Source organism: Felis catus, chromosome B1 (assembly GCF_018350175.1).
Source record: "Felis catus isolate Fca126 chromosome B1, F.catus_Fca126_mat1.0, whole genome shotgun sequence".
Lineage (NCBI taxonomy): Eukaryota > Metazoa > Chordata > Mammalia > Carnivora > Felidae > Felis > Felis catus.
Window position 1 is genome coordinate 203,867,911 of NC_058371.1, and position 16,578 is coordinate 203,884,488.

Below are 16,578 nucleotides of genomic sequence, written 5' to 3' on the forward strand. Positions count from 1 at the left end.
CTCCCTACTCTCCTGGTCTCTTGGACCCTGGGCAACTGCTCCGCCACTGCCCCCTTGTACCCTCCTAGTGTCAGCTTTCCAGGTGCTCTCTGCACTCTTGTGCCTCTGGTCCTTGTTTGCTCCTTGGGTCACTGTCCCCTCCCTCTCTGCCATGACATCCTTCCCTGTTATACCAAGTCACCATGTGCCTTTGATGAAACCCATGAGAAAATTTGCCCCTGTGGCCTGAGTCCCATAGCAACATTTCATTGGTGTCCCTGCTTCACAGATTGGAAGCAGGAGCTCAGAGACCCTCTAATCTGTCTGACTCCACTTTGGGGGCCCTTGCAGGACCCCTGGGCCCATCCCCAGAGCCCAGCCTCGAGTCTCATGTCTTCTCACCCATCCTGCCAGCCCCCACGCCACGTCCCTTAGGCTGGAGGGTATGACTTAGGGTGCTTGGTTGGGGGAACATCCTTGCCCTAGATCAAGTGAAAATGAGGGGCCACCAAGGGTTGGAAGGCAGCTGGCCTCAGGAGGATGCCCTGGGATTTGGAGGGGAACCTCAGGGCTCACATCTGGTCTTTCACATCCTGGGTTCTTTCCCTCAAACTCCTGCCCCTGCAGCAGACCTCTTCTGGGCCGCTGGCCTTCCACTCAGTGCAGCCCTGCTTCCCAGGCAGGGTCTGTGCCCTCATCCCAGCCAGGGTGTTCGGTATGTGGGTGTTCGTGGCTTCGGTGGGGGGGGGGGGGCGTGCTGCAGGGGCAGCTCCAGGGGAAGGGGACTGGCCTGCAGTTCTGGGTCTCCAGGCACAACCATCCCATAGCCCTCCCTGCAGCCCCAGGCCTGCCCACTCCTTCTGTATGCAGGGCTCCACGGGGCAGGGTGGAGGGCTCTGAGCAGGGGCGCAGTGTGCTTGGTAAGCACTGACCCCTTCTCCTTGGGATGCGGGATGGAGGGGAGGGCACAGGGTGCAGCCCCGGCAGCACCCTCGAGGGGTCGTGGGGTCGCCTGCTCCACCCCATGGGGCCAGGTGAATCCCTGTCTGCAAGGCCACCTCCCCTGCACGACACTTCCTCCCACCTTCACGGAGGCAGAAACCAGAGAAAGCAGGTTTAAATTGCTGAGTGTGGTCCAACAGGGACACCAGGCGGTGTCCACAGTCAAGTTCACCCGCTGCTTTGTTCATCAGCCCTGGCGCCTTATGTTCTGAGAGCTTTTGAAAGCAGCAAAAGTGCAGGAAGAGTGTGTGAGTTACGACGGCGGAAGGTAACACAAGTCCCCTCTGCTCATGCGACAACCACACGTGTTTATAAAATACACACGGACGTGTGCTTTTTCCTCGTCTGTGTTTCCTGGCTTTTCTAGAGTAGAGCGTGAGGATCAGGTTCCCATAACCCAACCATGGGACCTTCTCCAGAGCTGGGCTGTGCCATGCCACCAGAGGAGTGGGACCGCGGCTCCCACCCCTCTCCACAGAGGGAGCCGAGTGTGCACCTGACCTCAGGGTGGCGAAGGGCCAGGCAGTGCCCGGGGCGGGCAGCGAGCCCAGAGGGAGCGGGGAGGCAGGCTGGGAGGAGCTGCCTGAGTCAGCGGCTGCTTCGGGGCCCTGCCCGGCTCTGCAGCCCCAGCTCTGGACAGTGTCTCCCGGGGGCTGTCGGTGACAGGGCTGTAGTCTCATGAGTGGGCAAGGCTGGGCAGGGTGGGTGTGCCAGGGCCTGGGGACACACGGGACCTGTCGGGATAGCTGTGGGATGAATGGAGGGTCATCATGGCAACATGGGAGGCACCAGGGCATCAGGCCCTCCTCAACCCTGGAGGGGTCCCCCCTGTTTTGTGGACCCTCCTCGGGTACCAGCAGGCTTGGGGTCACTCGAGGCAAGATGGACCTGAGAGCCACCAGGCTTTCCCTCTGGGCTCCAGGGGGAGCGGCCTGTGTGGTCTTCCTGTGGCCTGTGTCTGGGGAAGAACTCTGACGGGCCCTGCTGGCCACCCCATCTGTCTGTTATCAGGCAGGGATAGTTCAGCAAGGACCGTGGGCACTGGGCAGGACATCTGCTGTCTGTCCTCCCTGTCCAGGGAAGTCACAGGTCCCCAGAACTTCCTAAGCTTTGGGGGGCCCTGCAGAGCATCCTTTGGTGACAAGGGGGCTCACTGAGGCTTCCTGGCTGTCCCCCTGTGTTGTAAGGGGACAGTTGTGCCCCTGTGTTCCTTCTGGATGGACATCACCCACCAGGCTGACCAGGTGGTATTTGCAGGGTGTCTGGAAGCCTGGCACACGGCCCGGGTGGTCTTGGGGCTGCTGCTTCACAGTGGGATTCCGCTGGGGGGTGATGTGCCCACAAACAGTGTGGGGCAGACCCTCGGCCGCCTCTGGGCCGGGCCCTGCTTGATGTCCATCCCCTGCCTAAGCCTCCGGACGGCCGACCTCCTCGACGGTGGTAGTGTGGGAGCCTGGCCCCAGCCTCACGGCCCCCTTGCCCTTGGGGAAGCTGTGCATTCTTCCCGTGTTACAGGCCGAGGGCCACACAGCAAAGGGGGGAATCACACGCACCCCCAGCCCCACCCTCCACCGTATGTGTCTGGATGTCCTTCTTCGGAGGACCCTGCACGGGTGGCATTGTTTTCCCAGTTTACAGACCAGGAAACTGAGGCTCCGGGAGATCACCTTCCTCTGCCCAGATGGCAGAGGTGATGATGCCAGAAGCCTTCAGCCTGTGCTAAATTCCAGGGACTCCCAGCCCGGCCCTGGGACTCTTGCCCATGGCAGGCCTCCCCCTGGGGCAGTGGCCATGTGCAGCGTCCCCTCGGGGGTCCCCTCCTCCTTGTCACCACCCCAGAGCCCCTCAAGCGCAGGTGCCGCTGGTCCACTGTGGCCCTAGGACCCAGCTCAGGGCCTCATGACCCCAATTCCAACCGTACCTGACTTCTCAGACTAGGGCCTGATCCTGTCAGAGCTGGGCCACCTACCAGTCTCTCTGCTGGTTTTCCTGGGAGGTAGAGACCCCTGCCCAGTGACCAGGGCTGGAGTGGGAGAGAGGTAGGCCCTTCTCAGATGCGGAGATCATTGGCGGCTCTCCAGGGCAGTGGGCCCTGAGGCCAGCGTCTGGCAGAAAATGCCCCTCACAGGGACATACCAAGCCCTGGGGAAGTGTGGACCTGGGGAGCAGCCGCAGCAGAAAGGTGGTGGGAAGATGGGGAGACAGGGAGGCCAAGAAGGTCCTGTCTCCACAGAGTTCACAGCAGCAGAACCACATCAGAACTCTGCAGGCAGCAGGGGCCAGGCAGGGCTGCCCGAGGTCGGGGGGTGTCCTAGGGTGCTGTGGGCCCCAGGTATGGGGAGACTGGGGGTCTCCGTGGACTCATAGACTCTTCTCATGCCGTGCCGCCTCCTCCAGGAAGCCCTCCCTGCTGTATGGTGACTCTCCGTAATTGACACAGGTATCAATGGGATTCTGATTTCTTGCTTCTGCCTCCCAGATGGGAGCCAAGGGCAGGACCCGCCATGCCTGACCGGCCTGGGCAGGGCAGGGGTCCATGGACTCACTGAGGTAGGAAAGGGAGAGAGACGTAAAGGTGCTTGCTCATCTCTTAGGACATCAGTGGTAACGCTCCTTAATCAGAGGAAATGGAGACATCAGCTAATTTTCAGTATATTGTTTACATTTGCTGCTTGGACCAAACTGCCAGTTTTTACAGTCCCTCAGCGATCGGCCCCAGGGTCCCGTGGGGGTCCTGTGACTCTGGAGTGGGAACAGGCCGCTGCTTCTCCGACAGCCATGGGAGCCAGCGAGGGTAGACCGCACGGGCGGGAGGGCAGAGGGGTGGGCGGCGCCCGGAGCGCCCGCGGGACCCCCACGGCCCACGGATCTGTGTACTGTGGTGTTTGTTCAAACATCACCGGAAATCACTGCCTCGTGTCTGGGCTTCTACCGGGAGGCCCTGCGGCTTGCGGAGCCTTCATCAGAGGCGGGAGTGGCCCCCTCTCAAAGCATCATCTCTGTCCCTGCTAACTATTGCCGTTTACGGAGGAGAACAGTGAGGTTCGGGGACGGAGCGATTCGCCCACAGTCACGAGGCTGGACACAGGCGCACAGGGAGCCTTCCACGTCCTGTGAGGGATGGCGGTGTGAACCCACACTCGCGTGCGGCACGCAGCGACCACTGTTGTTTTTGTAGTCACAGGAGCCCGCGCGCGTGGACTCTGGTGTCACCCCGTCTCCAGCCCCATCCACCCCCACCGGCGGTGACGGCCCCCCCCCCCCTCTTTAGGGGCTGCCCTGGCCTTGGAGCGCTCGTCTCTGAGTCCCGGCCCCATCCCCGGCCAGTGAGGCCCAGGCGCCTTCTGGTGGTGTGGAGTTGGGGTGCCGGCCCGGGGCAGCCTCTCACGTCCTCAGAACTGACGGTGCTCAGGAGGCCACAGCGGGCGGTGGGGAGGGTGCGGCTGGGGGCCTGAGTTCCATCCTGGTGCCAGTGCGCAGCCAGGTGAGCTGGTTCCCACCTGGTGAACCGTAGCGGCTCCTGAATGATGGTCTCTCTTCAACATGTACACACCCAGCATCTCGCTTTTAAAATCTTTCCATTAAAATTAAAACATGACAGGATTCATGCACAGGTCACAGGCAAATGAGTTACGTCTTTTATTTTTTTTTTAATTTTTTTTTAACGTTTATTTATTTTTGAGACAGAGAGAGACAAAGCATGAAGGGGGAGGGTCAGAGAGAGGGAGACACAGAATCCGAAGCAGGCTCCAGGCTCTGAGCTGTTAGCACAGAGCCTGACACGGGGCTCGAACTCACGGACCGCGAGATCATGACCTGGGCCGAAGTCGGCCGCTTAACCGACTGAGCCACCCAGGCGCCCCCAGTTACGTCTTTTAAGTAATACAAGCCTGTAACATGACATCTTCTGGAAAGGAGTTTGTTTGAAAACTGCTGCGGAGTCAGGTGAGGTTGCTGCCAGTCAGAGTGGACCCTTGGTCCCGTCGCTCTCCTGTCCCTCTGTCCCTGCCCAGTACTTGGGAGAGTGGCCAGCCTCTGGCACCCCTGTGCAGCCACTGTCCTGGGTGTGCCACCGTTCTGAGTGTGCCTACTCACACTGTGCACACACATCCCACGTACGCGCGCACACACACACACTGATGTTCTCACACACGCACGCTGTCACGCGCATTCACTCGTACGTAGACACACGTGCACTCAGACCCACCCAGGACATCCCGGTGGGTGGGGAAGGTGTGTGTCAGCTCCACCACCCTAGCATGGTTGGGGACCCCCCACCCCGTCTCCCCGCCAGTGGGGCTGTGGGCGGCCCCGGGATGCTGAGGGGGAGCGAGACTCCGCCCTGGGCCCGGGCACTCGCGTCAGAAGCGTCACCCGCAAGCTCAAGGTGTCAGGCAGCCCCGCGCCCCTCTGCCTTCCGCATCTCTTCCAGCCCTGCCTCACCGCCGCCCTGGACAGCAGGTGCTAGGCAGGACCCTCACGGAGCCCCTTCTCCCTCCACTCCTCGGCGCCCCCTCGCCCGCTGCAAATCTGTGGAACGAATGTAGCAAACACATGCCTCCCAGCAAAGCAATTTCCCTAGAGTTTAAACACTGATTATGAGCTTAGCGTCCCTTAAGTGATTCCAGCCATAATTATGTGTGTAATGTGACCGCCTCTTTTGAAGGCTTGGCGAGCGCGAGCAGGCCTTGTCGGCAGGAGCCGGCTGTGTCCTCCCTGCCACAACGGCCCCACCTCTCGCGGCCACACGTGCTCGTGATCGGGCTTGTCCTCGCTGGGCCCATCGGTGGCTATCCTAGTGCCCATTCTGTGCCTAAGGGAGCAGTTTCTGGGCCCAGCAGGTGAGCGATGGAGGTGGGATCGCGTTTCCGGCTGTGTCCGGACCGGCTTCCCGGGGCAGCAGGGGCGTACTGCCACACATTGGGGGCTTCGGACGACAGAGACCTCCCTTGTCACAGTCCTGGAGGCCAGAGTCCAAAATCCAGGGCCACCCTCCCTCGGGAGGCCCCCCTCCCCCCAGGGAGGGTCCTTCGCCTGGAGCCCTGGCTCCCGGGGCTCCAGCTGCTCCTGGGCTTATGGCCGCGTCCTCTCTCCCCCTCTGTCCACACTCAGCCTCCTGTCTGGGTGTCTCCCCTCCTCCTCTTAGAAAGACCCTTGTCATCAGATTCAGAGCCTGCCCGGACAGTCCAGGATGAGCTCCTCTCGAGATCCTATGCTTACTTACATCCCCAAAGATCCTTTTTCCAAATAAGGCCCCAGTCACAGGTTCTGGAGGTTTGGCGTGAACACATCTTTGGGGGGGCTCCCCCATTCTTCCCAGAGGAGTTGTGACACCAGGAGGGTGAGGACGCCCTGCTGGCTGCTCTTTTTCCTGAGCCCCATGTGGCATTACAACTGTGGAGAAAGCGTTTATTCCCAGGGAACCCACTTCCGGCTCTCCTCCGTATCTAATGGATTCATATTCTTTGTTCAGCAGATACAGATTGGGAGGCTAGTGTGGGGTGGGGGGCTGTCTTTGATGCTGGGGTACAGCAGTGAACGGAAGTTGCTGCCGAGCCAACCTTGCCTTCTCCCAGAGTAAGACACACAGTCGGCACACACGTGCTATGTCAGGATGCTGAGTGTCCCCGTGAGCAGAATGCAGGGTGGGGTCAGGAAGAGAGCGGGGGTGGGGGTGGGGGTGGGGGGGTCCTGTTTGTGGTCAAGGAAGGCCCTTGCAATAGATCATACCAAATAGAGGCGTCTGGGGGTATCCAGGAAAGGAGCATTCTGGGCCCACTGATATCTGTGCAAAGGCCCTGTGGCCATGGCATGTTTGGCTTGTCTGTGACAACAAGGACCAAGTCTGAGAAGCTTGAGTGAGTGGAGGGCGTGGGAGGGGAGGGTGACAGAGAGGGGTCCAGACTAGGCCAGGTACCGTAAGCCTCGCCCAGTAAGGCTTTTTGCTTTTACTTGGACTAATTGAGAGGCAGGGATAGAAGGTTTCAGCAGAGGAAAGACATGTTCTGACTTGTTTGAAAAGATTCATTGTCCTGGGCCTTCTGTAATCTTGGTAGGAGCTGCAGCAACTTGGGGTGGCCCCTGGCATGGTCAGGGGAGTTCCTGCCTGGCAAGTCCTGGCAGGTGCTGGGCTCCTCTGAGGCCTCAGGTGATTCCCCTCAGCGAGTCCGCCGGGGGCTCCCCTGGGGTCATGCCGAGCGAGGCAGGGCTCTGCAGGAGCCCTGGGTCCAGGCCTCTGAACACAGTCCCCAGGCCGACCAGGGCCCCACCAGCCCTTGTCAGCCTGCTGCCTGGGCAGTGAAGCGGAAGGGGCAGACCCTGGCAGACGGGGTGTGTGCGGAGACGGGGTGTGTCCTATAGATGCGAGTGGCCCTCTGCTTCTAGTCTGTGTGGTGTCCACCAAGGGTCCAGTGCCTGCCACTGGCCAGCAGTCTAGCAACTGCCCTTGCAGCATCAGCATCCACAGGCCCTGGGCAGTGCCCAGACAGTGGCCATCCCTGTGGCCCCTGGGGACCAGGCAGACCGACTAGACCCAGGCTCAGGTCCCAGGTCAAATTCTTCCTGCAGCAGTCTGGTCTTTTGTTCCCCGAGCCCCTCGAAGCCGATTTTCTGCCTAGGATCAGTGTCTTTGTGGAGTCCTTGTCCCTCTCCCTCTCTCTCCACCGGCCCCCCTACCCTGCTCAACCAGAGCCTCAGGGAGCCTTCATGGCCTCAACTCTCTGTGGGGTCAGGGCCCTTCCCCTGGTTTCTGTGTGCTGGCCGCCCCACATCGTCCAGGGCCTCCGGAGCATGGATCTGCGGGGCTGGGGCTGCAGGGCTGACCCCCAGGGGGCGCCCCGAGCCGCTTCTGTCTCGGCTTGGGACGAGCTCCCGCCACAGGCAGGGCTGTGGTGCCACCTGCTGCCGACGGGCGCTTCCTCTCTCCTGGAACTCACGGTCATTCTGATCACAAAGGTAATACTTGCTCCTAGAAGACACTTTGGAAAAGCATAGTTTATCCATGGTCCCATCGCTCAAATATACGTGATATTAATGCTTTGCTTTTATTGCGTTTTCCTGTCTCTCCTTATGTACATCTGATCTCCCTAATTTTTAAAATGCTGCCTTTTCATTTAATATTTTAACATTTCTAGCATCTGTCCCTTCTACAAAATGGAAATTGTATGGATGTGACCTGATGATTTGTTGAGCCAGCCCACTGATGACAGACATTTAACTTATGAACTATTTCCCAAATGTGAGTTCACTAGATGATTGCAAGAAAACGTTCCTTTATTTTATATTCACAGTTTGGCAAACATTTTCACCACCCCGTAAAGAAACCCTGTACCTGTTATCAATCGGTCATTCCCCATCTCTTGCCCCTGGCCCCACAGCCCTCCTCTGCCTTCTGCGTCTGTAGGCTTGCCTCTTCTAGATGGTTCGCATAAATGGAATCACATCCTGTGGGACCTTCTGTGACCGGCTTGTCTCAGTCAGCCTGGTGTCTTCCAGGTTTGTCCTTGTAGTGTGTGCAGAACTTCCTTTTACGGTCGAATAACGTCCCACCGTGGGGACCACCTGTTTATCCACTATCTGTTGGTGGGGTTGGAGAGCAAGCTTCTGTGAACACGGGTGTGTGGTATTTATTTGAGCCCCTGCTCCCAAATCTTTTGGGCAAAGCTGTCACCTGACACTGGGGACGCTGAGTGGTAGCTGACGTTGTGAACAGTGAAGTCCCCTCCCCCTTTCCTCACTCAGCTCCCAGGGCGGGGACAGCAGGTGGAGGGCAGCCAGGCCCCCCACGCTCAGGCTGAAAGTCCGGGGCCTGTCCGGGAAACTCCGCGGCTCAGGAGGAGAGGGTGTAGACCTGCCCGAGGGCGCCAGCTTGGCACAAGTGCACCCAGCCTCACACTGCCAGCCTGCCCTCACCTCTCCGTGGCCCAGGAAAGCATTAAATACTCATAGTGGATATTCATTATTGTAGAGTGTGCCAGTAACGCGTGCACTCTCACACTGCCCTTGACGAAAGGAAGGGAGCCCGTGCAGCCCAGCCTCCCTCTGTACCGGACGGGGGCTGGGGGGGTGGGGCGGACAATGGCCCCAAACCTCAGGCGTGTCACATCTTTGTACTTCTTAATGGTCTTTCCTCCCTGGACGTACCCCCACATAAGACCTAGGGCGGTCCTGCGTGTTTCTGCGCCGTGTGAGGGACCCACACAGCGTGTGAAGGTCTGTGACCCGCCCCCCCCGCCTCTGTCGACTCTGCCCCTGCAAGACTAGATCGCCCCATCGCTGAGCAACCAGTGCCACAGTGAAGATCCTGCCACGTCTGCGGGCCACAAGGGCAGAGTTCCACGTGCGTGCCAGTGGCAGCCCCCGGGGTGGGAGCTTGGGCAGCTGGTGCCAAGTTCTCTCTCTGAAGCTGTGGCCCCAGCAGTGCGAGGCTGCCTTTGTTCCACCTACACCACGTGGCCTTCAGTGCCTCCCTCTGAAACGGGACGGACAACCAAGGACCAGGCCTCTGGCATGGAAAGCAGAGCCACTACCTCCCGGAAAGGAGGAGGTAGTGCAGGCAGCCGTTGGCCACGTTTAAAAGGCTTGCGTCTATGGAGCCGCAGGGAGAGCATCAATTAAAACGTCAAGGGGAAAGCTGAAAGGGAAACTGGAGAAACTGCCAGATTGTAGGACAGAGGGATAGAGAAGAAAGGAGAGGAGTCGTGTAAGAATTGGAGGCACCTGAAGGGGGGCAGACGGACCCCCCCCCCCCGTGGGGAGGAGCAGGGACGTGCATGGTGGGAGCAGAACCCTGTGTTAGTAACAAAGCCCCACACGCAGGGAGTTAAAACAGCAGAAATTCATCCTTCACAGCTGGGAGGCCCTGTCTGTCTGCGTCTCCTCTCATAAGGACACTTGTCACGGGGTTAGGGCCACCTGATAATCCAAGATGACTTTCTCCTCTCCGGGTCTGTACCTTGATCTCAGCTGCAAAGACCCTTTATCCAAATTAGTCCCGTTTGCGCGCAGGGTGTAGGTGGGCGAGTTCTAGGAGGAAGTCAGTAGATGATGTCAGTCGGAGGGAGAAGGAGGGGGGGGCCTGAGCATGTGAGTCCACACCAGGTGGTCTACACCAGCAGAGAGGAAGGAGTTGAGAGTGGCTACCGCAAAGTGAGGGCAGCAGACAGGGCAGGGCCAGGCCAGGAGCCCTGCTGTGCCAGCTGGCTTGTTAGGTGGTGCCTGTGACCTTGATGACACTCTGAAGCTACCAGTACCTCCCTGCAGCTCGGCTGTGGTGCAGTGGGAGCCTCCAGGGCAAAAAGAGTTTGGTTCTCGCTCCTGGCTTTCAGGCTCCAGGAGCCCCTGGCGGTGCCCGTGCCCCCCACACCCTGTATCTCCTTCTCTGTGCAGTGGCCCCACGGCCGGTTCAGGTTCCTCAGACAAGGCCGGGCTGGAGACGGTCCCCTTGGCCACAAGAGAGAAGATCCGGTCCAGGTTCCACGGCAGCCACGACCTGATCCACCGCCTGTTTGTCTGCATTTCAGGTGCCGGCTGGGCCCGCGTGGGGCGGGGCCTCAGGGGGTGGGCGGGGCCTAGCTGACGGTGGGCTGCAGGGTGGGGGCCTTGTTGGGAGTGGGTGGGGCCTCAGGGTGGGGAGGGCCTGGCAGAGGGTGGGCTGCAGGTTGGGCGGGACCTCGAGTGTGGGCGGGGCCTGGCTGAGGGTGGCCTGCAAGGTGGGGCGTGGTTGGGGGTGGGTGGGGCCTCAGGGTGGAGAGGGCCTGGCTGAGGGTGGGCTGTAGGTTGGGCGGGGCCTGGCTGGGCGTGGGCCGCAGGGTTGGGCGGGGCCTCAAGTGTGGGCGGGGCCTGGCTGGGCGTGGGCCGCAGGGTTGGGCAGGGCCTGGCTGAGGGTGGGCTGCAGGTTGGGCGGGGCCTCGAGTGTGGGCGGGGCCTGGCTGAGGGTGGCCTGCAAGGTGGGGCGTGGTTGGGGGTGGGTGGGGCCTCAGGGTGGAGAGGGCCTGGCTACGGGTGGGCTGTAGGTTGGGCGGGGCCTGGCTGAGGGTGGGCTGCAGGTTGGGCGGGGCCTCGAGTGTGGGCGGGGCAGGGCTGAGGGTGGGCCGCAAGGTCCCTGCTGGGCAGGATGCGGGTTGTGCCTGGCCACGGGAGCATCCCCTCCCTGCCTTCTGGGGATCCCCCCACAGTGCCATTTCATCATCCCCAAGCCCAGGAGGGAGGAAGGCTTAATTCCTCACTAGGGCCCCCATCTGTGACTGGGGAACCCATCCGGCTCCCGTGGGGGCCTTGGCCACCCACACAGCGAGGGTCTGTTCGGTTCTTGGTTCCGATTGTGGCGTTCATCCTGCCTAGTTTTGTTTCCCCCGGAGTGGGGGAACAGGAGGGAGACGTCTGTTTTGTCTCCCCGGGGAATTCAGAGGGCCGTGAGCCAAAAGGTGTCTTTTCAATGCTGCTCTTTGGTTCGTGTGTTAAAATAACTAACACATCCATGTGATTCAACAGTATAAAAGTACGCACTGAAGGCCCCCTCCCCGGCCTCCTGCGTGCCCTTCCCACCCCCACCCTCCCGGTTTAGGGGTGTTTGCAGACGGGGCTTCCCCCGCAGCCCGCGCTACCCGCTCCTCCCGGCCTGCTTGGCAGGACTGCAGCCTGTGGCCTGGTGGGGGGAGGGGGGCGGGATCCCTGCAGAATCCCGGTCACGATGGGGGGGTGTCCCATACTGCCCCGGGGCCCCCCAGGCACTGCCAAGCCAGGCCAGGTGGGACCAGGAGGACCCCGGTGACCCTGAGCTTGGCTTCACACAGCTGCCACACAGCTTTGTTCCGAGGTTTAGGGATATGGAGTCTGGCAGGCGCTCAGTACCGTCGCGGTGCACAAAGAATCCTCCGGAAGCGCTGACTGCAGTCCCTGGGGCGGGTCACTGGGCTTCCCGTTCTGGCCGGACGCCCGAGGCTTTCCCCTCACGCTGCCATAAGTAGCAGCCGTGTCTGCAGCGAAGGAGCTAACGGGGCTTCGATTCTCGCTGAGAAATGGCCCTCACTCAGGGAGGAGGACCCCCCCCACGCAGGGAGGGGGAGCCTCACTCAGGGAGGGGGAGCCCTCACTCAGGGAGGGGGAGCCCTCAGTCAGGGAAGGGGAGCCCCACTCAGGGAGGGGGAGCCGTCTCGGGGAGGAGGAGGGCTCTGCGGTGAGAGTGGGGGAAGCAGGGAATGGCAGGGAGTCCGGCAGAGGGCAGGGCCCACCTTGGCTCCCAGCCACACGCCCCGAAGGGGCCCTGCAGTCAGGGGGACTTGGGGCAGCAGCGTCTGCCAGGGGAAGAGGGCACGACCGGACACACACGTGGCTGTGTCAGTGAAGGCGCTGCTGTGGGCAGTGGGCACGGTTCAGGGCCCTGGGGTCACCTGTCAGTGAGAGGCTAGGACCACTCAGGAGTAGTGGCTGCGACCCCAAGGATAAAATGTGGGAGTGAGAGTGAGCGGGGGCCAGCGGGGGGCTGGCTGTGTAGGCACCCCTCCACCGGCCTCCCCTGGACTCCTGAGCTTTCACTCCTGCCAACAAAGCCAGCTCCCAGGGGCTGGTGGCCTCTTCTTGCCCCCACCAACCTGAGGACACAGCCAGCGGCTGGAGCCCCCGGAGCCTGACGGCCCTCCTCCCCTCCCAGGTGTGGCTGACCAGCTGCAGACCAACTATGCCAGCGATCTGAGAAGTATTCTCAAGACCCTTTTTGAGGTCATGGCCACCAAACCAGAAGCAGACGACAAGGAAAAGCTAAAGAAGGGTGAGTCCCGCTCAGGGCGTGTCCCCACCCCAGGGATCAGCATCTCCTCACCCTGTAGGGCCACCCAGCTTCTGCACAACCTGCCACATTCCAAACAAGAAGCACCCAGCACTGCCAGGCTCTCCGCTAGGGGGCCAAGGGGCACACATCACAGGCCCCTGAAGTGCCCGAGAGGCCACCTGCCTGGGGCAGTGTCCCCACCGCTGGCTTTGCAGGTGGCTTACAACCTCACATGCACTGGCCTGTGCCCGCAGAACCTCCCACTCTCCCTCTGCGTATGCTCCTGCGAGGTCACCCAACTTCTTGGGGCTAACAGGCTGGGAGGGACAGTGCCCTTCCTCTTAAAGACAAGACCCAGATGTGGCAGAGTCACTTCTAGCAAATTCTGGCTGCCAAAACAGTCCGAGGCCAGCCCAGAGTCAAGGAGGGGACATAGGCCCCATCTCTCCCTGGGGAAAGTGGCTGTTCATATCCTGTGGCCACCTGGGACCTGCCTCACATACTTACACATGCCCAACACATCACGGGTGTAGACACGTGCCCTCACACCCACATGCATACTTGCGTGCACGCACACACACACACACGTTCTCATATTGTCACGTGCCTGGGGTGGGGAGAGAGCCTGACCCTTGGCTTACCCCCTCTCCCCCGTGCTGGGCTGAGATACCTGTTCTGGGCCAGCTGCCCCTCATCACAGGGCATTTGGGCACACAGGGCAGCCCGCCCCAGCCCACCAGAGCCCCTCCTTGCTAGCGGGGAGCAGGAGCAGAGTTAGTTCTGTGTGTCCACCAAGCTCTGACTCCTGGTAGCACCGTGCCAGGCTGCGCTGCCCCCATTTGCCGGGGATTCCTGGGCGGGATTGCCTCCTGAGACATCACGGTTCAGAAAAGGCAGGTGACATGGACCGCTTCTGCAAGCAAGGATGGTGGGCTTAGGGATCACAGCCCAGGGAGACCTTTCTGCACAGACCGTGCAGGGGCTCTGGGGCTGGGGGCCCCCCGGGAGGCCGCATGCCTCTGGGCACTGAAGGCCCCTGCCGGGGTCAGTACCCGGCCTGCTGGGGCTGTGGTGACCCCATGGCCGTGGGACCGCAGCTGGGTTTGGGGGCCCCTGCCAGTGATGCAGAGGTGGGGCTACCAGGAAGAGGTGTTTCTGTGCCCGCCCCACCCCTCCCTTCTCTTCCAGTCACCCAGAGCCTGCGGAGTGCAGCCTTAGAGGATTGTGCCCTGTGCCAAGAGACCCTGTCATCCTCCGAACTGGCAGCCAAGACCCGAGATGGGGACTTGGAAGGTACGTGTGGAGTCTGGGCCAGCGCCCACGGTGCTGCGTGCTGGGCAGGGAGCAAAGGCCCTGTCTGGACTGTCCCCCTTTCTGCCCTGGATATGGAATCCATGAAGGCACCGCTTCTCCAACTGGGGGTCCCTCCCCAGAGGCCCTCTGGGCACGTAGCTGCCCCTGGGGAGGCAACTTCCCACTCTGGCATCCCCTCTTCGGCCCCCAGGGTGGGCACACGGGCCCCTGGCTGGAGGCGGCTGGGCTCGGCACAGGCACACACCTGTCCCCTCCTGCATTCACCTGCCCCCCAGGAAGGGCCTCAATGGCAGCTTCTGGCACCCTCTTCACAGGAGGCTGCAGGCTGCGCTCTCTGGTTATGTGGGAGCCCCGAGCCCCTGCTACCCTGTTAGCCTGGAGGTCAGGCCTGCTGGTGTCCCAGTCAGGGAGGGAGCATCCAGAGTAGGTTGGGGCCCTGGCATCATGTCTGTGGGGAGGGGCCGGGGACCTGGGAAAGGTGCTGAGATGGATGGTGGCAGGTGGGCCCAACCAGGTGTCAGATGTGCGTGGAGCTGAGAAGGAGTTGAAAGTTCACCCCATGATGGGCCAGAGGCCATAGCACTCCTGGTGTGCCTGGCCAGCTGGGCTGGCCCTGCCTGTGTCCGTCTCAGGGCCTCCCTGGCGCTCCAGTGCTCCGGGGGTGATGGGGTTGCGGGTGTCCAGAGGGGGCTGCGGGGATGGGGTGTCCGGAGCAGGCACAATCTCCCGACTCTTTCTGGAAAACCATACACGAGGTACAAAGCACCTGTAGCAGGAACTCGGAGCCCCTCTGCTCAGGAGGAGCGGAAGTGAAAAGCTGTGAGGTCCGGCTTGCCCAGTGCACGGGCGGGAGCCGCACCCTCCCTGCCGACTGCTGACCCAGCCTCGCTCCTGGAAGTGGCACCTGCTGACAGGCCCTGGATGCTGGTCAGAGGAGCGGTTCCAGGAAGTCCCCCGGACCCTCACGGTCCTCACAGGAGAGGGTTTGGCCTTTTCTGTCTGAGCTGGTGTCTGTGGCCTCGCATGGCCCTTAGGGGCTAACATTGCCACCTGGGATTTCCCTGGGGTCAGCCTCGGATTTTTACACAGGGGAGGGGTGGCAAGCGGGAGAAATGACCTCCCTCCACTGAGGTGAGCTCACGGGGCCCAGAGAGGAAGGTGGGAGAGGTGGGTGGGAGGCAGTTTTGGGTCTGTGCAGGCAGGAGGAGGGGCAGACCCTCCAGGCCAGGAGGGAGGCCAGGAGACCCCAGGCCCTTCTTGGACAGCAGCCTTGCCGAGTTCCGTTTGGAGGTGCTGAGGACGGGGCCAGGGGTGCAGGCCAGTGCCCACCTGAGCCCTGGGGGTCGTGCGAGTCTGGACAGACCACCTCTGAGCACACTGTGGTCTGAGGGATGGATCTCAGATGTTCTCCCCCACCCCTCCCGGCTATCGGCTCTGGCCTTGGGCCCTGAACTGGAGGAAAGTGCCTGTCTTGCTGTGTGGGAGCTCTCTCCTCCCCCGCACTGATGAGTCTCCGAATCCCAGAGCAAACCTCCATAGAGGCTTCCAAGCACCTCTAGAAGTGAGACAGGATGGGTCCCACACCCACCTGGAAGGGGGGCCCAGGCCCCAGCCTGGCCTGCACCCGTGTCAGGGAGGGGCCGGCCGGACGTCTGCCTGGGTTCCCAGGACCACGAGGACCCCATAACTGCTCTGGAGCCAGGGGTGGGCAAGGCTGGGGCCCCGGGGGCCCCGGGGGCCCCCACAGAGTGTGCCGAGCTGGTGGCTGATTTCTTCACTTCTCAGCTACCACCTCTGCCCGAGGGCCCTGCCAGGCTGGGTGCTGACAGAGAGAGGCTCAGGAGAGGGTCATCCGGGTGAACACTCCCTGCCCACGTCCCGAATCCAGGTGGCCTGGCGGACAGGCACTGACAACAGCTGCAAAGGTCCTGTCCATGTGATGCCAGCAGTTTCCCGAGACCGTACCCAGCGCCTGGAGTCCCGGGGAGGATGGGAGGGGAGGCGAGCTGGAGCTGCTGGGGCCCATCCAGCGGAAGGCACCGGTACACCCACCTGCCGGGGTCGGCCTCCCACCCCAGCCCACCGGCTGCCACCGTCACCGCTTCGCGGCCCCCTCTGGCTGACGCGTACCCCCCTTCTCGTCCCAGATCCACCAGAGTGGGTCCCCGATGAGGCTTGCGGCTTCTGCACGGCATGCAAAGCACCCTTCACTGTTATCCGCCGGAAGCACCACTGCCGAAGCTGCGGGAAGGTAAGAGGGGCACGGTGGCCAGAGGTTGTGCCCGCAGACCCAGAGACTGTGGCCAGGGGCATCCCCGGGGCCCGTCCGCAGGATCTGGGAGTCAGGACCGACACCCCAGGGCACTGGTAAGGCCTTTGGGGCCCCTGTCCCTGAGCCCTGGGCCCCGCTTTGACTTGGCACTGTGTGTGGACTCCGGGCACTCTGCCCACTGGGTCCCGATGGTGTGGTGCCCAGCCCCCAGCCGCTTCAGAGCTGGGGACGTGGAGGGAAGGAG

General features: G+C 61.8%; 1 protein-coding gene across 5 annotated transcripts in view; it reads left to right on the forward strand.

Moving 5' to 3' along the window:
• The window catches only part of ZFYVE28 (zinc finger FYVE-type containing 28), a 116,057-nt gene that overhangs the window by 97,887 nt on the left and 1,592 nt on the right, over positions 1 to 16,578 (forward strand). For 3 of the 5 annotated variants that reach the window (XM_023253482.2, XM_023253481.2, XM_019829843.3), the window contains exons 9-10: positions 10,369 to 10,502; positions 12,632 to 13,915. In XM_023253482.2, coding sequence (XP_023109250.2) covers positions 10,369 to 10,502; positions 12,632 to 13,281 — 784 coding nt within the window. In that variant the 3' untranslated portion in view covers positions 13,282 to 13,915. Of the gene's footprint in view, positions 1 to 10,368; positions 10,503 to 12,631; positions 13,917 to 13,936; positions 14,042 to 16,209; positions 16,314 to 16,578 lie in introns of those variants that run through there. The other 2 variants (XM_023253483.2, XM_019829845.3) reach the window with 2 other exon arrangements.